The sequence below is a fragment of the Galendromus occidentalis genome, unplaced genomic scaffold (genome assembly GCF_000255335.2).
Source record: "Galendromus occidentalis unplaced genomic scaffold, Mocc_1.1 scf7180000077497, whole genome shotgun sequence".
NCBI classification, from domain to species: domain Eukaryota; kingdom Metazoa; phylum Arthropoda; class Arachnida; order Mesostigmata; family Phytoseiidae; genus Galendromus; species Galendromus occidentalis.
In genome coordinates this window covers 1711504-1736892 of record NW_003805485.1, presented here as the reverse complement: position 1 = coordinate 1736892, position 25389 = coordinate 1711504, and the positions used below count along the sequence as shown (strand labels likewise).

The 25389-nt window shown below is 51.8% G+C and overlaps 2 protein-coding genes across 2 annotated transcripts in view; both read left to right on the top strand.

The window, feature by feature from the left end:
- LOC100905009 (somatostatin receptor type 2) overlaps positions 1 to 25389 on the top strand; it is a gene marked incomplete at its 5' end in the record, with an annotated part of 123575 nt that overhangs the window by 53553 nt on the left and 44633 nt on the right. The gene's annotated exons all lie outside the window — the stretch shown is intronic.
- Positions 35 to 5454, top strand: Naprt (nicotinate phosphoribosyltransferase). Its single transcript, XM_003746478.1, has 3 exons — positions 35 to 40; positions 2202 to 3569; positions 4599 to 5454. The coding sequence occupies exons 2-3, from the start codon at positions 2226 to 2228 to the stop codon at positions 4878 to 4880; spliced, it is 1626 nt and encodes a 541-aa protein (XP_003746526.1). The 5' UTR covers positions 35 to 40; positions 2202 to 2225; the 3' UTR covers positions 4881 to 5454.

The following is a 25389-nucleotide window of genomic DNA, read 5'->3' as shown; positions in this document are numbered from 1 at the left end:
TCCTTGAAAAATGAGAAGTGGACCACGAAAACGATTTTCGGTGAGTGAGGTGACTAAACCACACGATTTTAATGCCGTGAGTCGCACAGAACCACCGGGGGGGGGAGTCCATAAGAGTTCGCCATCCGAAACATATTTCTCCGTGGATATAGCTTTGACCTCTCTGTTTTACTGTGGAGCTTTTCGATGGAACCCGAGGAGCTCAGCGGAGCCGCGCGCGGCGTAAGCCTTGAGTTATGCCTCACCTTTCGAACTGTATCCGACAGTACATTCTGGCACATGTTTACTCGTGAGAGATGTCTCCCAGATCCCTTGCGCTCAATCTCTGGGATTTGCCAAATCGTCTTTGACAAGTGTTTCTGGCAGAATAGGAGACAACTTGCGGCAATCGACGTCGTGCGCATCGGAAATCCACGGAGAGGATTTCCGCCTGCCGTCCCGACTTTTATTCTCGTCAGAATATTCAAGTCGACGTACATAGGATCCGCGAGACGAACGATGCGGAGCCGTCGTATGAACGATAGGGTCGCTGTCGAATTTGACAGCCTCCCCTCCCGCCCCCGAGGCACTACAGAGGTCGGTAGAGACTGAAACTTGTTCGGAACGAAACCAATCGCAGTCTCCGGAGGAAAAGCTGCAATCGTTGAGTGACTTCACCGGGGTTGTACAAATCCACGACGAGAGGCTCGCGTGATCTTCTCCATTGAGACCGTCATAATGCGACCGAATGAGAGATGAGATCGCCCTTGTCACCCGAACTGAACTAACCGCTGTGCTCTCGTCGATTGATACCTATTTAGGGGTGGAATTTCGCTGACGTCTTCGGCAAGGCGATGTAATCGATTCGCATCGCTCGGAATCTACCTATAAATTACCAATCTCTCACGAGAGAGACGAAAGGGCTCCGCTTATAAAAATCACACAACGAGCTCGCCCAGCGCTCACTGAGATCCTCGATTCGAACACGTAAGGCAGGTTTCGTATCGGAATTCGGAATCGTCGGTCAACTCCGTTATCGGATCTCCCACCGAGGAAGCGCGTCACCATTGAGGATGCAGACCATGACCTAACTAAAGTTTGCGTTGGTGTTACGCTCCTGAGTTCCATGGATGTACACATAATTGATTGTGAGTTATTTCTGGAGATTTCTCGGTTACGCCCTCCCTCGTCGAGTCACTCCCTCTGAGGCAGGATCAAAGGAACAGACACTCGATCTAAAGATATGTATGTATGTAGTTGTTGTTTCGGGACAATGTTCAGGGGCTAGTGACGACGACGACGGGAACGATGGAGTCGGCGATGACGGTGTAGAATCATCAATGATCGACGCCGCCTTAGAAATCTAAAGGACAGCTCCAGGAAGCTGCACAGCGCGGGGCAGGCATCTTCATTCGTCTTTTTCGTCTCTCTCACTCTCTCTAACCGCGCGCGCTAGAAACTCACTCCGTAACGATCGGGTTCGCGCATGCGTGCGCCCTCGCGCTCCTTGCACGTGTCTAGATGTTTCGAAGCGTCAACAAGACCGTAGCTCGCTGTGAAGTCGTCGCTGCAACCGTGGATCCGCCCGACCGACCGACATGGACGGATGTCGTGACGGAGCTTCCGGTCAAGTCGCTCCCGAATATCCACTTGTCTCTGTCGGCGGCCACCTGAGCGGAAGAATCGAATAGGGAAAGGATCGATGTGAGTGTTGGTGGTGTTCGCTTCTCGTCAGCTGTGGTTTGTGGTTATCATCATCATCATCATCACACACGGCTGAAGCGTTTGGAAACCGTCTGCTCTGTGTGTAAATAAGGGGAGCATTATTGTCGAAAGTTCCTGAAATTCCCCTCCGTGCCGTGTGAATCCGATGCGAGCGAATGAGCTTCCGAGTGCGAGCAGGAGTATTCTCAATCAGCCGACGCTAAAGCTTTTTCCGCCCGCTATCGACCGAAGGAAACGTCTTCGAGTATCTTAGATGCGCGGATTCCCACTCCCCTGATCTGATCGAGTTGGCCGACTCCGGTGGTACTCTTATCGTTTTCGTTGTGGGTCGTCCGCTTGATCGCGTGCTCTCGTTGTCGTCGCGGGGTTCACCTGCGACGTTGCCGGCGGACCCTGTAGAGTTGATGAGCGCCACTCGCTTATAAGCTTCTAAAGATTAGATTCCGCTATCTTTACGCAAGAAATATTCCCCAATGACTCAAGCGGTGCAATTGCAGAGTCTCTGTGACTACGATTACACAATGTCGGGCCTCGACGGTGTTGTGCAGCCGCTGCTGACCGACATGTACCAGATAACGATGGCGTACGCGTACTGGTCTGCGGGGACGCACGCGAGCAACGCGGTCTTCGACCTGTTCTTCCGCGTGAATCCCTTCCATGGCGAATTCACCATTTTCGCCGGCCTCAGCGATTGCGTGGAGTTTCTACGGAAGTTCCGCTTCTCCGCATCCGACATCGAGTATCTGAAGGCTGAACTGCCAAGTGCGAAACCGGAGTTCTTCGAGTATCTCGCAAAGCTGACCGCGAGAGAGGTGAAACTGTACGCGATTCCGGAAGGCACGGTCGTGTTCCCCCGACTCCCGCTACTGCGCGTCGAAGGTCCGTTGGCATTGGTGCAGCTGCTGGAGACGGCACTTCTGAACCTGATCAACTATGCGTCGTTGGTCGCGACTAATGCCGCGAGGTTTCGTCTGGCGACAGGTCCAAAGGCCGAACTGCTGGAGTTCGGTCTCCGCAGAGCTCAGGGACCCAACGGGGGACTTTCAGCGTCCAAATACTCCTATCTGGGAGGATTCGACGGAACCTCGAACGTCATGGCGGGGAAACTGTTCGGGATTCCTGTTCGAGGAACTCACGCCCACGCGTTCGTGATGAGCTTCGCCTCGACGAGTGGCGCCGCGGCCCTGCAGCACGCCACGCTAACGCACAAAACCACGGGCCAGAAACACAATCTCCGCCAGCTTAGCTTCAAGTGGCGCGACACACTCCTCCGGGCATCGATGTTCGAATCGAGGAGCAAAGCGAACGACGGCGAACTGTGTGCTTTCATATCGTATGCCTCGGCCTTCCCGGAGAACTTCCTGGGACTCGTTGACACGTACGACGTTATTCGGTCCGGCTTGATCAACTTCTGTGCAGTGGCCATGGCCCTCGACGAATGCGGATATCGAGCCATCGGCATCCGTATAGATTCTGGTGACCTGGCCTACTTGTCGAGGGTATCCTATAAGTGCTTCCAGTCGATCTCAAGCAAGTACAACAAACCTTACTTCGCCGATTTACGAATTGTCGTCAGCAACGACATCAACGAAGAAACTGTGATCTCACTAAACGAACAAGGCCATAGTATCAACTCTTATGGAATCGGCACGCATCTGGTCACGTGCCAGAAGCAGCCAGCATTGGGTTGTGTCTACAAATTGGTCGAAATCGGCCACGAGCCGTGTATAAAACTCAGTAATGACATCAACAAGGTCACGATACCCGGACAGAAAAAAGTCTATCGGCTATACGGAAAAGACGGGCATCCACTATTGGACTTGATGCAATTGAACGATGAGAATCCTCCTGAAGTTGGATCCAAGGTGAGCCCGTGATTCCTTGGTCGGAGAAATTCGAATTCTCCGTCCGCTCTATCAAAATTGAAGTCGAGAGATCGGTGACCCGAGGAAATTCCCCTGATCACATTGAGATTCCGAACATTCTCCCGCTGATGCACCGCAACTTTGGGAACCTCCTAATGTCTTCTCAATCACCCGACTCCCTGCGACGCTTTGTCGTTTCCGTTACGTGAAGTTCGCGGGATTTGAGAGAGTGACGGACGAGAATCATCTGGGTCTCAATGTGATTGGAGAACGGCAAGCATGACTCATCGGTATGCGGAATATTCATTCGAGGGAGGCGACACCATGCGACGCGATCGCTTCGGAGACGTAGAGAAACCCTGCCACCGACGACGCTCCCGTCCCGTCCGACGTGACCATGTGCGGGCTCTCGTCGCGGTTTCATCCGAGTGGATCATGACGACTGCTGTCAAGTATATTCCACGCATGCAAACACACTTTGCACGGCTTGTTCAGTTCTACCGAATCCGAATCGTCGAGATCAGTCCAGCGGGTCTCCCTCAAAAACACATTACTACCCATCATACGGCATTCAGCTAAATTGCGCACTAAATTACGGTGTCGTCCCGATACGGCTTGCTGGGCACGCTCAGATCCAGATTCTACCTCTGCAGATGTTCTAATGGTCATTAACTCTCGGCGAGTTTGAACAGTGTCTAAACAGGAGATTAGGCAAAGCTCGACCGTCAGGAGTCAGATAGGTGCAAAGAGGCTTTCAACAATTTAGACGAGATCTTGACGACCTTGAATGTACAAGATAGAACTTGTGCCAGGGTACTCTTCCTTCTTCCGGTTTCCTTACTACAGATCATCCCAGTAGCGGGATCCGGCCGGGGTCGAATGAAACGGAACATTACGCTATATGAGTCATGCTTGCCAGGGAGCTTCACGCCAGACTAAGAATGCGGACGACGCGTCTGTATTCTTCCGACGAGGAACTGAGGTTTCCCTCATAGCGCAGGTTGAACTAATCAGAGGTTGATGCCGCAGGTCCTATGTCGTCATCCTTTCGAAGAAACCAAACGAGCGTACGTCTGTCCCAACAAGGTCGAACTGCTCCACCAGCTGTACTGGGGCGATGGCGTCGTTAAAGAGCACGCGCCGGATTTGAAGAAGCTCCGAGACCGGGTCCTCGGGCAAATGGAGTCGTTACGAGCCGACATCAAACGGACGCTCAACCCCACGCCGTACAAGGTTTCCGTATCCGAGAAGCTCTATAGTTTTATGCACGATCTCTGGCTGGAGAACGCTCCGATCGGCGAACTTTGTTGATTCAAATAATTCTAGGAATGTGATTGCGTTGTATACAGACTCAGCTCCGAGTGTTGTAACACTAAATGACCCCAAATATGCGTCATTATTGCCATTTACAGCCTTTCTGAAAGGTATAAAGGGAGAGAAGAGCGTTCGCAATAGAGAGGACCCTGGACGGATAAATTGTGTGAAAGAAAGAGCGAGTTCCTCGTCCAGTTTCCCCGACTGGAGATAGAGGCTACGTCAGACTGAGAAACTATTTTTACGATGTTTTGCGGCGAGATTCGCTTCCTCTAGTTTCCTTCTCCCGTCGGCCCGCGTTCTTATTACCGTGTGGGCAAGGAAATTCGATATGCATTTCTCATGCGAATTGGTTCGTCCCGTTGATAGTTCGCAGCCTACATTCGTCATTTCCGTTGCGGGGCTGAGCGTCGTCGTCGAGGCCGTTAGCGTGGACTCCACCGATGACTTGATGGCACGGCCACAGAAGTTGTCCATACTTGTTCGTCGCTCGGTGAAGTATCCATGCACTTGATGTCAAGATTCTATAGGCGAATAAAGATGAACCATTGATATTGGACCGAAAATCCGGCTGGTACGCGAGATCTGTTGCTTGAAGCTTCCTGGAGGTAGGGATCGTATTTTCGGTCAAAGCGGGATGAAGAGCGAAGAGCGAAGATAGCAGTGATCTCCGCCCAGTGCGCGAGAGAGGAGATTCGGGCATGATTAGGCGATTCGGAGCTCTCGGGACCTGACTTCAGCGGCCCGAAATAAAAAATTTTCATGCTGAAACACACCGAATGGAGGGAGACATCATGATACTCCCCGTGGAGGAGCCTTGTAGAGCGTGGACGGAGCGAATACCAACTCGGCTCCATTTCAAGTTTTCAAGTGAAATATCCGCTCTACATGCGGAGTCTATTGGGATGAGGGAATGAGAAATGTTTCCAGACACGATCACTCAAGGGATGTGTTATCGTCCCGGGGAAAGATAAGGTTTTATTGGGGCTCGAAAAAAGGTATTCGGCCTTGTCAAGCAGCTCTTGATTGTCAGCGGCGGGCGCCGCGAACGGTAGGTTATTCTCGAGTGGCTCCTTCACTTCATTTAGATATATATTCTCGCTTCTGCGTATCTTTCATCGCAGCTGTCGCCACATTTTTAGAAACGCAAGACCGTCCGAGAGCATGCATATTCTTGTTTGAACAGACGACCCTTGAGCCTCGCAGTCTCGGAGCCCTTTCGTCTCGCCGCCGCCTTGCGTATCTGGTCGTAAAGCTCTCGGATACAATATCGTTATCTGCTCGCAATATTTCTAGGCGAACGCCGGAACTTGCGGTACTGCGTATAGATTTCATGTTCGCTGCTTTACGGGCAGCGTGACTCCATAGGTCCAAAGTTCTTGATGCGCTTCATTCGGCCCTGAATTCATCCCTCCTGGATCCAAAATGGCTCACACTCAGAATGTAGAATTTCGACCACTGAACGCTTATCAAACGCAATACATCGTATCACGGCGCTCGGGCTCCGTCCTCAAAAATAATCGTGAGTTCATTTAACCAATGCGAGAGCTCTGTCCGGCAGCGCTTGGGTACGTGGGATCCGAAATCATTCCATCAAATCGAACGCTACTCGCTTCATCTCCGGGTGAGAAAAATCTCGAAATGATCAGGAGAACGGTCCATGTCGGCAGAGAGGAAACACCCGAGAATATCAGTAGCTTCGTCGCCGGAGTGCGGCGAGCCTCCGAGTTGTCAATGAAAGGCTCGTTATCGCGTCGCTCTCGCGTAACGGAGGTTGCGGCACTGATGTGAAGAGAGATATTCGCTGATCGTCGTTCAGGTTCTTTTCCTAGAAAGTCAGTAGGAACGAGAAGTGAGGCGGAATGTATACCATTCTTGATGTTCGATGGAATTGTTACGAGGCTCGGACGAGCACATTGGGAGTATATGAATATCACACGGCGGGGAGGTTGGAACAAGCCTCATTCTCTCGGAGAGATTCTGGAACAAGGTTCTGAAAATTGAGGAGAGTGCGGAGAGTCACGGAGGATCCCTAAAGGCGTCATCAAGAAGATCACTATCGTCGCGACTTCCTTCGCGGAACATAAATGATCGGCATTCCGATCGCGCCAGGCTCCATTCTTAAGATCGCTTCCACGCCCGAAAGCAATCGAAGACGCAAATATTTTAAATGACATTGACGGATACTTGACGGAGCTTATGCTTCCGTCCCTCCGCTCGATGTGCGACGTTCGGCCCTCGCAAGGGGATGGCACGGAGACATGTCGACTTAAAGGAATAAGTCGCGTAATTTGTGAAACATTCCGGGGCATCTCGCTCCGATAATCACAGTCGCGTCGCGTCCCGCCCAGGCTTTCGATACATGTAGTGCGGATGTTCACATGCGAATGCTTCACATACTTAGATGCCTATTTCTTTTATCATAACCTATTCACGGAATCTTTGGAGCGGTATGCTTCAACGGGGATTTGCGCAGCCAGGAATGTGAAAAAAGAAGGAGACTTTCTCTATTCAAGCGACTCGGAATCTATCATTCTTCGAGGATGAACGGACCCATGCAGTCAGGAGGGTTGATTTTGACGAAGTAGCGAAAGGTCTCGCCTACGGCGTTTGCCCAGCAGAGAGCTTTGTCGTGCACTCGGGAGACGTCTGAAAGAAAAACCTTCTGAGATTAGGCGGCGGATGAATTATTTCGTCTATAGAGCTTTTTGTCCTCATTCTCTTCTCGTTTCTTGGCGTAGACTCTGAAAGACTGCGTCATCGTCATAACGCGGGGCTTCGTGGTCCGGGATTCGGATTTCAACGCGGGGCCGGCGTAGGCTCTCGGGGGCACACCGTGAATTAGGCTCCGCTCCACAGAAAACACGGATTGCAGAAGAAAAATTCCATGACGCAAAGAACTCTTTTCCCCAAAGCCTCCTGGATTCCCCTGCGAATGGGAGTGAACAGGATGAGGGAAACACCTGAGCTCGATCATTTCCCTCGAGTTTCTCCGACCCGTTTTTATTCTGTTCTATTCCATGACAACAATAAGCACGCCGACACGTCGGGATTCCGTCCGCTGGAAGAAAAGGGATGGATCGATCCAGAAACAAGAGAGGATCTTGGGTCGGAGGATTTCAGCACCTCAGAGCCTGGCCGTATATTCTCGGAAAGAGCAGAGTCCTGCGCAGCGATGGGTCATCCGTGGAGACGAGGAGGGTGGGAGGGAGAAACGAAAACACTCGACGCCATATGCGATGTCGTCGGCCTGAGTCTGAGGCCTCAAGGAAACCGAATGAAAAATAAGCGTCCTCACGGCCCCTCTTTTCTCACACGAGCTCCCATTCAAGTATCCCCTCGGAGCTATGCGGCAGAACAAGCCCGGAAATACTATACTAGAGGGAGAAGGTCCGCCTGACGCTGACTCCTCAGACGAGCTCCCATTTTTTTGAGGTATCTCCTCGAAACTATGACGCGTTCAGGATTTCTCACCCACCAGCCCCCAGAGATTCGACCTGTCACGGAATAACTTAGCCTAAGTTTTCCGAAGACTCGGAGTGCTCCTCGTCCTCGATTCCAGAAGCTTCAGTATCCGATTTGCCAACACTCTCCCAAGGGGTCCATGGCTCCGTCTTTGCCATGCGCAGCTCGTTCCTACGACTTTCCTTACAATCCCATTATTACCTCAATTACAGCGGATGGGAGTAAGCGCGGATGGGACGAAGTTCGTAGATCGAATCGAACCTATCGAGCTCCATCAGCTGCATTATCGGTGACTGCGGCGTCGGAATAAAGATCACCGCGGATCATAATTATTTTTCATGCTTTATGCAAAGACGATGATGGTCTTCCTTCCTTACATCCCAGGCGATGAAAGACATGCGAGAGTGCGGATTGTGAGGTAATCTTCGGATCATTATGGTCGGGATAGGCTGTCGAATATCGTTCGCGATAAGAGAGAGTTGGAAGAGTCGAGAACTAATTCGCAAGAGGACCGACATCCCGCAAAAGGCTCCGGAGAAATCCGTATCGTGACGAGCTGCTGCGTCGTCGGCTGCGAGACGAGCCGTACGTGACCCGCGGACTCCAAAATGCGTATCTTCAATTGAAAGATCGGCCGTGCGCTTCATTAACAAGCAGCAAACGTGCCGCTTTCGTCGTCACTACTGCGAGTGCGATTGTTTGTTGCGCCGAGTGATGTCAGTATATTGGCCGCGAGACTCCGATAATGGGAGACTGCGAGCCGAATCGGGCGACCTCCTGGCCGGGTCGTACGGCTTCTGTAAGCTCGACCCACGGCTCAATAGTAGCTATGGACGTGTCCCTTAAAATATGGCATATATCTATATGGCATGTATTTAAATGACAAATATTCACATGGCATATATTTAAATTGCTCATATGGCATATATTTGCATGGCTCGTATCTTTCCGGAGAGGGGACACTCGATTCTGGATTCCCGGACTTGAATCTCCGCGGGCTGCGAGGGAATCCTTCCGTCGATCCATGGCGTTCGATGCGGAACCCAGTGATCATCCATTCGCAGTCAGGGAGCTCATCAGAGCCTTCTCACGCAAACAAAACTTCTCCGCCGTAGGGCCATACTGAAAGATGCGAGATGCTGGTCATGCCCGCCTGATTTCCGACGCCTGCTCCCATGTTCTCGCCGTATTCTGCGCCAGGGCGAATTTTTATGAAGATGATGAATGGATATTAAAAACGTAGGCCCTGCTGATGTGTGGAGCTATAAAATCGACGAAAAGGGAATGGAGCGAAATGGGGAATATCCTCTGAATAGCAAGGTCATTTCGGACCACGGTCCTTTCTTCGGAGATTCTGCATCTGATGCGGTCCCCGGTTATAACATCATATGAGAGACCGCCTCAGTGATTTCTCGGTTGCCGGGGCAAAGATGAGGCTTCTCCTTCGAACATGTTTCATTTTAGTGAAGCTCCTCGTGCCAGAGTGAGGTACGATTCATTTCATTCCGGGAAAGACAAACGTAAGATCGTGGATCTCTTGTCCGCACGATCTGGGTCGTTCCATCATCCGAATCTCGAGTTATGGGACCGCGGCGGCTCATATTTGCCAGAGCTGTCGTTGAAATCGACCGCTCCTGACTTTTGAATGAGCGATGCGCACCTTAATCTCATGCGCGGACAGGAATCAAATTCTGACGTCATACAGCAAGATCGTGCTCCGGGAAGAACTCCGGGGTCCCCCTCGTCTGACCCGATCCGCAATTGTCTAATTCATTGCGATCATTCGCGAAGCGGGACCTTTTCCTCCCGTTGCCCCGTAGTATTCATCGAAGGACGGCGATATCGGATCAGTGATGAAAACTCATTGTCAGTTGAGCAACGAGTCCGCTCGGGCTCGACGTCATTACCGAAAGTACACGTCGAGAAGGATTCCAATAGTATCCCGCCCGATACGCTGTCCTCGTCTCCATGGGCTCCTACATTGCGCCTGGCTCGTTCTATCTGCTCCGAGCGCATCAAGTTAACGACTTCAGCTCCCTTCGAGAAGTTCCCCCGTCGGCTATTTTATCCATTTCAATTCCTGTGTATTGGCAGAGTAGAACTCTTCTCCACTCGGATGGCGGAAACAAAGCGGAGAAAAGGCTTAGAATCCTGTTTCGGCGAACCCTGGATTCAACTCGCCTTTGCAGCATTGTGATGGGAGACTGAGCGACTTTCTCCGAAGTCAATTCAAATTCCCCAGCGGCGAGACATCCTCGAGAACGCACTACGAAATGCCTATTACGTCGGCAATTTGAACGGGACCAGAGTTCAGCTTCCGAACACTGTCATCGATTCACGCCAGCGCGGCGCACGATGCAACTCCAGATCGAGCTTCTGCTCCTGCAAATCCACGCGGAACATGAGTGTACACATTGATACGCATTCCTCCGATTCGAAACAATTATATCGCTGTTCGACATGGGCTCGAGGATTTTTTCCCAAAGGAGAATCCATGCGAGACCGAATTCTCCAACTCGTGCTGCTCTGTCTTACTCGAGACTCCTGACCTACGTATAATATTCTGCGAGCTCACGCTGCTGAACAGCTGTATCGGAATCTTGAGCCTAGTTTGGCATTCTCTCCCACAGCCGAAGTGTGTTCGTCACAGTTGACAAGTCTCGCAATCCGGACATCTCGCTCGAGTCCGGCCTGTTGCGCTCGTATCGCTTTCTGTATGCTTTTGATCAATCACTCGGAATTGAATTTCAATGCTTTTAGGCAGTCGGTTTCTAGTCGGAGGACAGCCACCGGAAGAACGCCACTGAGTGAGTGCTGGGAGGGACATGGAACTCCAACGGAAGGATTGCGAACTTTTTCCCCTCTTTGGAGGGCCTAACGAGAATATAAACGAGCATAGGATCGCAATCTCTTCGACTCCCTCGCTCTCCTGGAGAAATTTCGCATCGCTAACAACAAGGGAAATTCGGATTTCCGCTATGTCGAATAAGTTGGAAGGGATCCTTGTGAACTGCGGACGCTACGTCCCAATCGCGCTCCAGTGGGTTGACATCCATTAGACCTAGGGTCCGAGCCAGAGAGATGAATGGAATCACATAGTTTTGACCCCGGGAGGTGACGGTGAATATACCAGATTGGTCATGCATATATTCGAACATGTTTTGACATGAAATCATTCTGTCTGTTCGGGAATACACGGCAGGATTCTCGAAGCCACTGTATGACCTACATCGCTTCGAGAGACTTTCAGCAATCCAACAGCAGCCCTATGAATGGAATAGAATCGGGACTGCAGAAGTCTGGTATCGCATCGCCGGCGACGATCATGAGAGTCACAAGCATCGATGTCGATTCCTCTGCGTGTAGTCAGTCTTCTAAATCCAGTCGGATTTATTTATGCGCCCGAACACCGTGTCCTCAGCCTACCATCAACGAATATAGAGTCGCAGCGGTTCCTTTCTTAGCGAAACGACTCGCGTGGTTTGTAGATCACCAGGAGACTTCTGGGGAAATGACCGAAATAAGTGTGCTCGGAAGATCGATGAAGATAATAATCGAACATTCCATTCCATCCTTCCCGCACCATACGAGCGTTCCATACCTCATCCTTGATTAGTGCCTGCAACACGCTCTGGGAATGCGAACGCATGGAGCACGCGACTGCGCAAGACTGCCGCCAAGAAGAACCGATATGCTCTTCTGGGAATGATTTGACTGGAAAAATGACTCTCCCCGCCATTCGGGACGACCCTTTGGCTGCACCCCGGTCTGCTTCCGAGACCCCTCTGAGGGACGAGAGCCTCGAAACCATCTCGCGAGAATGGGACCATCAGTGATTTTTGACCCCGAAGACAGTACGGGAGTGAAGTCATCGAAAGATAATATCTGTTTACGCTGCTCGAGACTCCACCAAGGTTGGACGAGCGGAGATGAGATGTGGGAACATTAGCGGAAGCCTTCGAAAGCCTGGTGGAGGATCGACGACGAAGCTGCGGTGCTTTTCATGGGAACTCGCGAGCTTCATGATTTTTCGATTCTTCATTGAGAATCGGTCGAAATGGCTTGCATAATTGCTTGGCGCTTGGTCTTCTTGGCCATCTTACGCTGGCTCAACCTCCTCAGAAAGCTGCTTCAGCCTCGTCGCACCTCTATTACTGACCACACAAGCAGTCGCGAAACTCGAGGAGGAGCAGCGATGGTCTAGGCATCTTTCCATAAAGGGGCGCAGCAGCAGTCTCCTGCGATGAAGGACAGAGCCGTAAGTTCCAGAGGGGGCCTTTGTCATCGAGCGCGGTTTCGTCTTCAGCACTCATGGACGTGCTCAGTGGTAGCGCGGGAGGCCGCGTTATCAGCACGACCTCCTCCGTGGGAGAGCTTCGAGCGTCGCGACGGACTCCTCTGAGAAACCCTTCGCCGAGTCTACAGGACGGAACCGTTAATCAATCTTCCTCCTTGTTTTTATCTGCCGTGAAGAGGCGTTGAACATGTTATCCGATCTTTGCTTGTGTTCTCGTCGCGGATTCTCGGCTGAAAATCGGTTTGGGAAACTTTCCTCTCCGTTCAACTCGAAGTTTGCGATGTAGGTGTTGAGCGTAATTTGTCAATCTGAAAACAGCTCGGGATGACAAATCGGAAGGTAAACTCCTTCTTGAAGCCAAGAGACGAGACTCTCTAAAGAGAGTTTCACTCGAGATTGCAAGAGGCTCCGAGAGTCAGGAAGGCAAACTCCTATCTCCTCCAGCGAGCCCGAATAGGAGGTTATCGAAGAAGTGTCAAAGGCAACCGGCGAACAACATTGGGAGTCTACACTGGTACCTCAGCAAACACCGCTGCTCTGGCTTCATTGAACATAGCGGCACCTCGGATCGTAGCTCGGTCAAAGCGAATTCATATGAGTTGTCCCGGCGTAAATAGAGTAGATGAATGTGTTGAATGGACAGTCTTCCCGATGTGTCATTCGATGAGGATCCGTGAAAAGAAACGTCGCGGCAGGAAAGACGACGGCGTCGACTTGAAGCATGTCCTTGTTCATCACTCCGTTCTTGTCAATGCGGAAGGTGAGGGATTTTTCCGAAAATACACAGCCCCATTCGTGAAGTGAGTCGAAGACACTGCCCCAAGCCTCGCGCGCATTTTAGCCTCGCTCATCCTCATGATTATGCCGCCGTCCATGCCGAATTCCGTGATATCAATGCTATCCAATTTTCGAGCGGAACACGCTCCCTCAATCGCCCATCAAGGGATTCTCAAACCTTCAGGTCATGAGTTGGGACACCTTCGATGGGAACCCGCCATGCTTTCGAATCACGGTGCGGAATCAGTAGGGCATTTTTTTTGGGGGGGGGGGGTTTCGCGAACGTGTCGTGCGAACTCAACGGCGAGCCTCGGCCTCTCCATGATGTAAGACTGGGGATGTTTCGTGAGCATACGGAAGTAAGTCTGTTCCCGCGATTTCCCGTCGCTCGCCCCCAAAACCCGGAAACGGGTGCGAAGTCAAGTCTCGTAGCCCGTACGTCCCGCGTGAGCGTCAATAACCCCGGGAAACTAAGTGGCTCGCACACGTACTCATCGTCTATTGTTTATTTGTGAGTCATTCGGCTGCTCGCATCAGATAACAGCATTCATGGCGATAGGAGGTAGCTGCGAGCAGAAAGCGTCGGCATCATGCAACTACAGCGTTCGAGTAAAAACGACCCCCGAACAATATCAGCGGCGTAGTCGTAGCAGTCGGTAGTTGGGTAGTAGGTGACAAAGACCGTCGCGATTCTATGTTGTAACGACAATAGCCGCTGCTCCATCAGTGGTGACGCAGATTCGGCTCGTGAACTAGACACTACGCAGTGGCGTCCTACTTTCCCAAAAGTTTACCTGCTCCATAAGTGAGTGGTCATTTTTCTCGCCAGGCTCGCCTGAATGCATTGTTGCTCTCTCGGGATCACAGGGAAGGCTGCTACCTCTTTTGGTTTCCTCTGTCACATTCACTCTCTGTCCCATGGAGGCACTGACGTAGAAGAGAAATACTTCTGCATCTATTACGCTTTCCTATTGCTCTGAGGCGTGATAGACTGCACAGGGCACACGAGGAGGAGCGAGTCTTTTGAAAGAGAAACATCAAGCAAACGCTTCTGAATTCGCTCCGACATCTAGGTATGTACATTGGCGAAATAAACGATGCTGATTCGTCTTCTGTCAAGCCTCCCCCAATTTCGCGCAGAATCGGGGCCCGATGTCCCCTGATACCTTGGAGTCATGCAGGGCACGACCCGAGGGCTGTCAGTAAGGTTGGGCTGGAGATTCTGGATTGCCGAGGTGGCAGAGAAACCAAACAAGGCAGAAATCGGGTATCGGAGTTGGACATCCCGCGGGCGAGAGGGTTTTGCAACGACGTCTGCGCTCGTGACAGTGCTCCCGCTTCCGGGTAGGAAGGATAGATTTTTGATTCACAATCCCGAGATTCTCTGCTGGGAAGAGGGTCGGACAGCGGTTGTTCTCTCGCCATGACGGTGTCACCCTCCCGAAACCGCAATGCTGTGGTCCGGCGACCTGATAAAACACAACTCTCACGCCTCAAATATGTTACTACGCTGCCCCCGTGACGGCGCGAGACCCATGTCGGTTTGGGTCTACCACAGAAATTTCAAGACGGAGGCAACGATTGTCGGCGAGATCGGGAGGTCTCGGCCGCGACGGAGCAGAATCGAAGCGGAAACTCGAAGCCATCCCTAGCCAAGTCTGTAAGAGGAAACGAGACAGGGATGAGACCTCTCGTCCTCCGTCTGAACTAGGCGAGCCTCGAGCAATTTATCCGCGAGAGTCAGCAGGGTACCTCGCTTTTAGTCATTCTGACAGCAGTTCAGCAAACTCAGTCAGCCGTGGAGGTCTTTCCGGCTTTTGACACCGCGCCTGCCAGAAACGACAAGAACGTCTCCCGAGGCTGCGCGCGCAGCGGAATGGCGTCTCTGCATGCTTCAAATTTCGCAAGAAAGTCGTAACCACCATCGCGGTGCATATGATGTTCCCTTCACACCGAACATCCGTGGGTATGATGATAGATAGATATATGTATGATATCCATAGAGATGAATCTTCCGGATATGAGAAGGAGAATCATCCGTTGTTCGGATCCCCTCCGAGGATCTTCCCGAAAGCTGACAGCAGACTTGTCGAATCGCATCAAAAACACGTGTTTCTGATGTATTCTGACTCTCCAGTACGTTCTGTGCCCAATCATTCTGCGAATGTAGACTGCAGGAACGCATCCGTGTCTGCCCACGAATGCAACCGAATTTCCCGCGTTCCGCGTAGTCACGCGCTCTCGCTCGTGGCTGAGTGCGTTCAGGGATTGCTAGAAGGGGAACGAAGCAGACTTTTCGAGAGACCAAAAACAAGATTCCTCCTCATTGTTGCCAGCGTTGACGTACGTACGCACACCAGCACGTCGCGGCTTGTGATGTATTTCTGTTGTCAAGCTTGCCAAAGCACTTGTCTGCTTCTCTAGTCTGGCGACGGCTCGCTTCAGTCGACTCCGTGTGGGAGGCGGAGAGCCCAGAGCGGATGTGCTCGGTTACGATTAAATAACTTTTCTCCGGACAGAAACCTGCTCTGTACGGTCGCGCCAAGATCCGAGTTGCTACAGAGTGTACCACGGCAACGGTCGAGTCCATGATTTCTGCTCGATGTCGACACGGTATACACTGCACGCTCGTTTCTTTCGCTTCCCCTCTGGTGAGCTGACCGCACTTCAGGGTCGATAGAACCCGGTAGCCTGAAGCCTCCTGGCGGATACCTCGCAAATGGATCCGATACTGGAAACAAACCGACCTCATGACGATTTCCGAGTGGAGTGCCTTCGATCGGGCTGTCACATGGCATTCTCCTCTCCCTTCAAGCTTCTGAGATCCCACTCGAAGGTCGAATGCATGGACCCCACGGCGGAGCTCTGACGACTTCCCTAGGGACAGAGAAAAAGACCGAGCGAACGCCTCGCCGTGGAATTCCTTCTTGCTCCCGGATAGACCGAATCCCTTCAGTAGACGATCGTCGGAAATGGCGCCGATCGCAGGGGCAAATATTTTTATTGGAGATTCTTCATGATTCTGAATGCAGTCCACCGCATTGGCTCTCCCGCGGGAACGGCGCTCCACCTTCTGTCCGAAACCCTTTCTACCGATGCCACTGGTCATACCGCAGTTTGGGGAGACTTTCGAGAACCATGGCATCGGTGGCGGAAGCCCCGCTCCAACGTTCAGCGAATCTACAGATTGCGTCGACGGAAATGCGACGCGAGAGACATATCGTGCCGGAAGCGTATCTCCTCGGTTGAACGTTCCCATATCGGCTCATTTCCATTATCGACTCGAGCACGCGCGCTTACGAACGTGACGAAACAATCATCATCAACGATGATGCCAACGCCACCGTTGGCTCCGCTCGATACAATCTCGCCCATCATCTCTGATCAATCCATCATGACGATGAGCATCATCATTTCCACGTTAGCTGATATCAAAATTCACGTCCTGACCGTAATCGACAGAAAGACGGCGCCGTTTCCCTCCATCCCTTCGTGGAATTTCTTTCATCCTATTCCCGACGACCCGGAGCAACAACGTGTATCCCGATGTCCACCACTGCGCAAAAGTCGGTGAGACGTCAGCGACCGCGGTCCAGAAGTTCGTCCCTTCCGCTGACCGCTGCTCCGTTGCAGAAGTCAAGCGACCTCCGGGAAGTATACAAGCAGACGAATGAGAGACGCTCTCAGGAGGAAAAATTACGCGTCCGAGATGTGTACGCAGACCGGAAGGAATCCGAAGAAAGTCAACCACCACTAGTATGCCAATGAGATCCAGACGGGACACATGTCGAGAGTGCATCTAAATACCAAGCTGTCCGACCGAGGATACAAGGCAAACATTTGCAAGTCAAGACCGACTGCTCCGGAAAGCGGTCGCAGAGCACAAATGTACATAAAACACTCGCCGCGAAAAGGACGCAGACTCTCGAACTCACCTCCCGTTTGCAACCGCAGAAGAAAACGGTGTCTCCCTCACCACGTCACAAAGTTTGTCGAGCGTCCGACCGACGTTTACTAGGGCCCGGACCTTCCCCAGAATACTATACACAAGAGAACGGAATCGGCCGTACCGAAAGAACACCTCGACGATTTATTTAACGAGAGCGCATTCCTCTTTTTATTGTTTGCACCCGAGGACATCAGCCTGGCAAAAACCCATATGTGTGAGGTACTTTCCGCGCAGGCGAACGCCCACAATTCCTGTTGAGACTTGCGACTCGCGGTGAGTTGGCCGTTTGTCTCCGCGAGCGTCCCCTCCCCCGTGCCGCTGCCGTGAGGACTATGGCCGGAACGATCATGATTCATTTGCGCCGACGTCACCCAATCTAAAGAGAAAGTTCAGCTCAATTTTCGCTGGAGTTCTGTGTGCCTGTTCCCGCCGTCCATTCGCCCTCGGTCTTCCCTCCGGTTGCCATTCCTCGGAGCGACGACGCCGAAGCTCGCGATGGATGGAGCAAAAGGCTCCAATCGAATTCGAGTTGCACTTTGGCAGCAATCCGATTTCACTGGAATTCCGTTGCCCCAAGTCATCAGCCGAAAACTGTTTAAATCCGAGCCGTGTGAGCAGTCAGAGAGAGAGAGAGGAAGTTGAGACTTTTCGCTCGTTCCATCTCAATCGTCCGAATGGAAGCTTTCCGATTCTTCCGTCGCCGCCTCAGACGGAAGAAACACCGTAGCGGAGGGCGACTCTTTTTGCATCCTTGACTCCGGAACTTGCTCAGACATCGGATTCCTCCCTCTGACAACTTTGTTCCTTATGAGGCGAGAACGTCCTGGATACTTCGTGGCACTACGTTGTGGGACCGATGTTCACGTTCGCCTCGCAAAGGTCGTGTCCACATATATTGCCGACTCATCGTTTCATTCAGCGTCCTCCAGACGACCGGCCGGGGTAGTCAGGTAGAGCGGTAGTGAGTAAACACCGAAAGGAATCTGTGAGGGATTATCTGCAGGTGTTCGCGACGACTGGGTCATCAGACTTGCAACGCTTAGTGTTAGTTTTTGCTTCCGCTGACCGCTGCACAAAGTAGCCAAACACCGATCCACCTGCAGTCGGCAAACATGACGTGAAACAATGACGTCACGACGTCAAAACGAGGGCCAGTGCTTGTTGCTCGGCGAGGGGACCGTGTAAGTGTACCGCTCATGGAAACATCATTTGTAAGAGAAAGCTCTGTGTGCATGGCATCGAGGTCATTGTCTCCTCCTCTCTCTCTCTCTTCGTCCCCTCGCCCCTTACAGAGACCGAATGCTGTCACACGGTTTGCGTTGGCTGTCAAGGCTTTTTATACTCCTAATGATTCAGGGGAAGAACTGTTGAGCGCGAAATGGTGTAGGATGAGAAGCAAGTCCTATTTAACACTTTTCTCGCCACCTCTCGCCCTCCCGCATTCGTTTCCCTGCCCCATCCCGTTCGAGGTGCATCTGGATGGGACGACAGTCTGCGAGCCACTGAACAATGCAACCGCAAAGAAAAAATGACGATCATCTCATGGGGCTGACCATGCTAGGGACATACGTCGGAGCCAACGGCGGAAAAGACAGACGGAAACGAGCACTGCCCCCTTTATCCCCGATACGTATAAAGACTGGGTGGCTTGTCCTCCCTCCGACCGCAGTTCTCCGTGTCTTTCTCCCTTACTCTCCTCCTTCTCAGTGGTGTCCCACCGCAAGCTACCCACGACTAGAACTGTAGAGTTGGGTGTCCCCTGCCGCAGGGTACCGAATGTCCCGCGAGATAGCGACCAGCAGATCGATAGAGGATTCCACAATTGGCAGCCTGGCCAATTGCATAACTTCTTCGGCTCGCTCACGGATTCACCGTGAGAATCGCGTCTTTCCTCCTCTAAGTCGACTTCGGATTTGATTATATTTCTGCGTGCTGTATTTGCATGCTGCTCTTTCTCACTATCCTCTGTTTCCATTCCAAGCGTACCAGTCCATTTCGCATTCTCTTTCTCCATCCCGCTCTGCTCTCACTCCCTCTGACGCTTTCAGTCCCTAGTTCCCAACAAGTTCTCCCGTATGAACGAGCTGCGCAAGGACACACTGGGGACGAGCGGTTCATTGTCCGATAACACTGAATTCCTCTTGCTGGTCCTCTCAGCCCGTCGGCGTCGCAGCCCTCCTCCCCTTCCCCGTTTGCGCCCCGTGCTGCCGAATCTGTACCGTTGCACGCTCCCAGTCTACCGTATCTCGGCGATGTGACTTTTCGGAGAGAGACGGGGGAACTAGTTTCTCTTGGTGTGGTAACGCAGCGGTGAGCTCCACGGAGACCGCAAGCCCGTTTGCACGACCGACCTCGCCATCACGTGAGTCTCTCAGACCACCCTGCCCCAAGGTTGAGACTCGGCGGAATTCCATGAGCGGCGACATGAGCGGTGGATGCTGCCTATCTCCATCGTCCCATTCGACAAGTGATCGTTCTGGACGACCAGAGTCAGAACCTTAGATTCCCCTGTTTTCCGGCTGGATGTATTTATATCGAACCGTGGACGCTGTCCATCACATCGGCTGCCAGCGTCGATGCCGCCACTCCAGCACCTTTCGTACGCGACGAGGCGCGAACTTCTCTCTGAATACGAGATATCGAACGCTGTCTGTGACCGGCCAGACAGTCAGCCGGGCGGGAAACCGGGCAGGCGAAGAATCAGCAAGCAGCGAACAAGCGCGCTAGGAAGGCATGCAAGCTGGACAAAGCGTGATTTCTGCATCAGTGCTCCTTGTACGCCAAGGTTCCGCCGAGGACATTGAACCTTTCAGCGTCACCCAGCAACTCGCTTCTTTACAACCTTCTCGTCGTTACCGTCGTTTCTGCTCGTGCCGTCGCCGCCTCCGATGATCCAGCTGCCGCCCCTCGCTCAGTAGAAGAACGCTCCAGCTCAGAAACTCGCGACTCGATGAACCGAATCCTCAATCCTGGCCACAGCGTCACTGGAGTTCTGTGAACATTTTCCCATTGCGTTTCTCGCCGGTTCTGAATGATACTATACCCGACCTATCAGCCTCCCAAACTCTGTCAGAGACAACTCCGTCCAGGGGGCGGAGCCTGAAATTACGCGGGCAGCTATCTCTGCGATGACAGACAAGAACTTTTCTGATCGCAATCAGGCACGCCGTGCCGTATCTCGAATAATGTTTCGCCGTGAGCGAAGTGCGCTCGCGTGACCCTCTCTGCGGGTTAAGCTGTCGGTATGCGTGCTCATAGTGGGGGATTGTCAGGAGGTCCGAGAGTTATTTTCGATAAATAGCCGCTCAAATACAGAGAGGAATATTTATTATCGTTCGATATGACCTCCCGGAGCTGAGCAAATCGGCACGCGAGTCACGGTCCTAAAGTTTGTGTGATCGGTTGCCGCCAGGCGTCCTCCTGGCCTACTGGTTCCTTGCGCTCAGAGATCGCTCGTCGGTGACCCACAAAAGGGATCGAATAGGGCATTCTCTATTCGCGCCGGGTTCCTCAACTCGGAGAGTGGAAGAGTTGAGGCTAGCTCTTTCTCCGCAGATATCACGTTTCGAATCGACACCATCGATTATCTTTGTGGCGTTCCTGGGACTCGCTCGACTCAAATTGTTCGGGGTCTGCGACACAAAAAATAGACATCCGCCTAACGTCCACAATTTTTCGGGGAGTCACGCGCACGGATCGCTGAGATACCGATGAAACGTCGCGAACGGATGAACGATTTCCGAAGAAAAATGTCTGCCCGCTTCGCTCAAAACTTTCCCCAATAGGAATTCCGGACGGAATTTTGTCAAATATCGGATACGGACTCGGCATTCGATAGGCTTCGGCTACAGCAGGAATCATCCTCCTCCCAACTGATCTCTTCGAGCGAGTGCGCAGTCCGTGAGCCTAGGAGGGGAAATTCATTCCCCTACTCCCAGACGATGACTGGGGAATAACGAAAGGGTCAGATCAAACAGGTCGGAATCGCACCATTCGGACTGCTGACCCGAGAAACCCGTCGACACCTCCCGTTAGACCTGGGCTAAAGGGAGAACACTGCTATGGTGGTCAGAATCTATCCATCTTACTAGACGGTCTTCGCTTCGAAACTTGTTACACGACTTGCCACATTTTTGCGCTCCATCTTCATCTGCGATCTCCCTAACACGGTAAACGCGCCTGCTGGTAGGGATGGCGCCTCTGGTGGCGTGTTCACCAATATAGCACGTCAGAGCCAGGCATTGTTTTCCGCAGAACACTCGGCGAGCGATGGTCGTGGTCTAATAAATATTCCATTCATGGCGTACAAACTTCCTCGTGTAGAAGGTCGTTTCGGTACACTGTGCGGGGCCCCCGGGGTCGTCCGCGGGCCTTTTTAGTCTGCCCTCGCTACTCTGTGTGCCTCCATACTCCCCCTACTCTCGTCGGTTCCTTCGATCAGCGAGAGCGACGAATCGACGACCTTTGTTCTGCCGAATGTTGCTTGCCCCATGCAGCATGAACTACGCGGGCGGCAGCTTAGGTCGGCGTTGAGCAACAGGACCTCTGCCCGCAATAATTTCGGAATTCTCTCCCCTGCCAGAATGGGACCGCCGCTCGGACCTAGTTCCCGAATGTTCCAGATGCGGAGTCAGGCAGCGGAGGGCTATAGAATCAGAGAAGAAAATAGTGATTCTCTGAGGTATATTCAGTGTTGTAGCAGCGCTATGATGAGTACTGAGCTGGGTTCTCCCTTGCCGGGATCCGATTGAAGTCTCTCGGACGGGAAGCATCGAAAAAGCAGGACAAAGCGACGCTGCTCCGTTGTTCCATCTGCATGCATTTTCTGGCTAATCAGCAAAAACGCCCTTTGGGACTGGAAGAGCCTCTGGAAAGAAGGCCCACTCAATCGGTTAGAGACTTTTTCCCGCCGGATCGCGGTCATGGGCGAAGTTTTAATCTGCTGGGACGACTGTGGTGTTCAATTCTAGTTTCCCCTAAATTACTGTTCTCGTGATTACACTTCTGCAATCTACATCTGCATAACCCTGGTCGCATGCTACGCTCACCATGGAACAGTCGCCACATTTCTTTCTGAGACGATGTCGTCCATTCATTAAAGCTGGACGCGTTTAGAAGTCATTGCCACGGAGCTCTGCAACCGGAGATGGAACAGGCGAGAAGGGCATTGGGTTACTTCTTAGAAATAATCGCGTTGTCGCTATCAAATTCAAGCAGCATCAAAGCTACGAGGGGACACACAGAGACTTGTGTCGGCGATGATTTTCCCCAGCTATATCCCGATTGAATTTATTCAATTTCAATCGCAAGATTACGGGCGAATCCACCCTTCCCGTGCTGCAAAGAAGTTGTCACCATTGGCAGCTTCCTTGTCCACCCACTCTTCCACTTCGATCAAATTTTTGATTCAATAATGCATGGAATGGCAGGAATGCGTCTATGGGATGGGGAATGTGTGCGTCGACTTTGATCTACTATATGAGAAAAACTGGACGTCTTCTGGGTGACGAAACCTCATTTCCTCTCGTAGCTTCTCGAACGACTTGAGGGAACATTCAGCCGAAGAATTCCATCAGCCCCAAGGGTGACGTTGCGGTGACCGAAGTTTCCCTCCTTCGTGCTCTTCCCTAAACTTGGCCGCGGATCCACCACGATTGCGGCCGCGAGGAGGGAATATGAGGGCTCTCGAAGTTATTCGGCTCGTAGGCCTGAACCAATGCGTCGAGCATGCAGATATTGAAACTTCAATGCCAGGTTCGCTTCGGGGAACACCGCGCTGGCACGTCCGGGCTTTTGACCTGTGCGCAGTGCCGGGGGAAGGCAGAATTAGGCGACAGTCCGCGGCCCGCGGTCGACGAGGAGATCGCTGGGGAAGAAGAGACGGCTGGATAAATACTGGCTCTAAGTGAAAGGGATAGGACGGATGGCACCTTCAGGCAGAGAAGACTTACAGAACGATCCTGCGCTTCGAGAAGCCGTTACGAAAGCGTTATCAGGACGGGGATAACAATCACTCTGCTAGAGGTTCTGCGCTCGTGGGACTTCGAAGCCATATAACTTTCACGGCATCAGGCCGGGATCTCTTTCTGCTCCGATTAGAATTCGATTCCCGCAATGTCTTCCAACAGTCGGCTGGGCGGATATGCGCCAGCTCTACGGACTTGATTCCATATCTAGCCTGATCGACGATTATGAATCTACTCACGCTGAGCCCTCGGCTTCGAACAAAATGCTCGACGTCATCCGCAGAAAAGGTGCGGTTTGTTCGGGGTCATGTATGTATGTATGTATGTATGTATGTATGTATGTATGTATGTATGTATGTATGTATGTATGTATGTATGTATGTATGTATGTATGTATGTATGTATGCATGTATGTATGTATGTATGTATGTGTGTATGTATGTATGTATGTATGTATGTATGTATGTATATATGTATGTATGTATGCATGTATGTATGTATGTATGTATGTATGTATGTATGTATGTATGTATGTATGTATGTATGTATGTATGTATGTATGTATGTATGCATGTATGTATCTTTTCACTCCATGTTTGCCCTCTAGACTCTCAAGAGCTTTCGCGCGGACTCTCGGGCGGACCAGCCCTGAAGCCTTCTGTTCGTGGGCCGCGCGGACCCATTATTAATCTTCCGTTGAATCGCGAGATCGGATGATGATGATGCTACTGCCTCCGCCGCCGCATGGTTGACGTGTATTGCATTCCGTTTGTCATCCTGTTCCAGCTCGAAGCAGGAGTCGCGAAGGCAACAGTAAGATTCGCTATGTTTGCTCGTTGCGGAGATGCACCTTGTCCTTACGGATAACCCAACAACATCCGAACCAAACGTCTACTCTAACCGCGAAGAATTAGTGATCATGAGCGCTCCCTGGGCCCGTTGGGAATTGTATACGAAGTGAGAAATAAGATATTCTCCCTCCGAAAACTAATTGTGAGAGGCATTGGGATCCTTTTTCCGGGGAGCGACATCACTTGTGGACGCCGACGACACTCACGCCAGCATAGGCGGGCTAGACCGGCGAGCGATCCATTGCAGCGACGATGTCTCTCGAAGAGTAATTCCCAACGAACATTTCAATGAAGAAGACAGAAGAAAATCGCTCCGAAGATCCTATCAACATGGAAATCTTGCATGAACGGCGGGGTACATGCTTGAAATCATTTGTGGTATCCTGCTAAGACATGGTGAATGAGGAGAGGAAACTCGGAACCCTCGGTGTGAGATGACGTCTCTCGAGGATAAGTCGGCAAAAGTTTACACGAGACATCGATATCGTGTATTGATACGAGCCATAATGACGCGGCCGCTGCTCGGGATACCGACGAAAACAATTTTTTGGGGCTTGTCCCGCTTCCACTTCGTTAGGTGCAAAACCGTGGTTCCTGGTTCTTCTCGTCGGCGGCAATATTGCGCATTAAACGACCCGTATACCCGGGTAGATGGAAAGGCCTTCAACAAGCCCGGCGGCAGTGATCGAAGCTCATTGATGGAATCGAGTGGCGTCGTCCCGCAAATTAGAAGCGCATTCCACAGATGGAAAAACCCGACATGTACCCGACGTACTGGACGCTCCCTCAATTTATTCATGTCGAAGACATCATTAATCAATGATTAATGCTGTTTCGAAGGACAAGCCGTCCCTGCTGTCAAATATCCTGGTCACCACTGACGGAATTCCTCCTCCCTCTCCTGGGCGTTCTAATCGTGTCACATGGCTGCAAAATTACTCCCGACATTTGAAACTGCTCGTTCCGACTACCGTGGGAGTCAGTGAATCATTCCGAGGGCAGGCCCAGCGAACAGGGACCCTCTTGTCCCGTCCACGACTCTTGTGCTTGGCTCGATGCTTAATAAATTAATTCGGCTGTGCCCCCGTCCCATCAATCCTTATGATGGATCTCTTTGCAGTTCTGTATCATCGTCCGAATCGGGGGATCGGAACGGTTTCATTAGGAAGCGGATACTGATCGCAGAATTTGATCCCGAACT

Coding starts and splice junctions, on each gene's coding strand:
- Naprt (XM_003746478.1), top strand. CDS start 2,226: ATGTCGGGCCTCGACGGTGTTGTGCAGCCGCTGCTGACCGACATGTAC. Junction 3,570..4,598: donor CTCCTGAAGTTGGATCCAAG/GTGAGCCCGTGA, acceptor TTGATGCCGCAG/GTCCTATGTCGTCATCCTTT.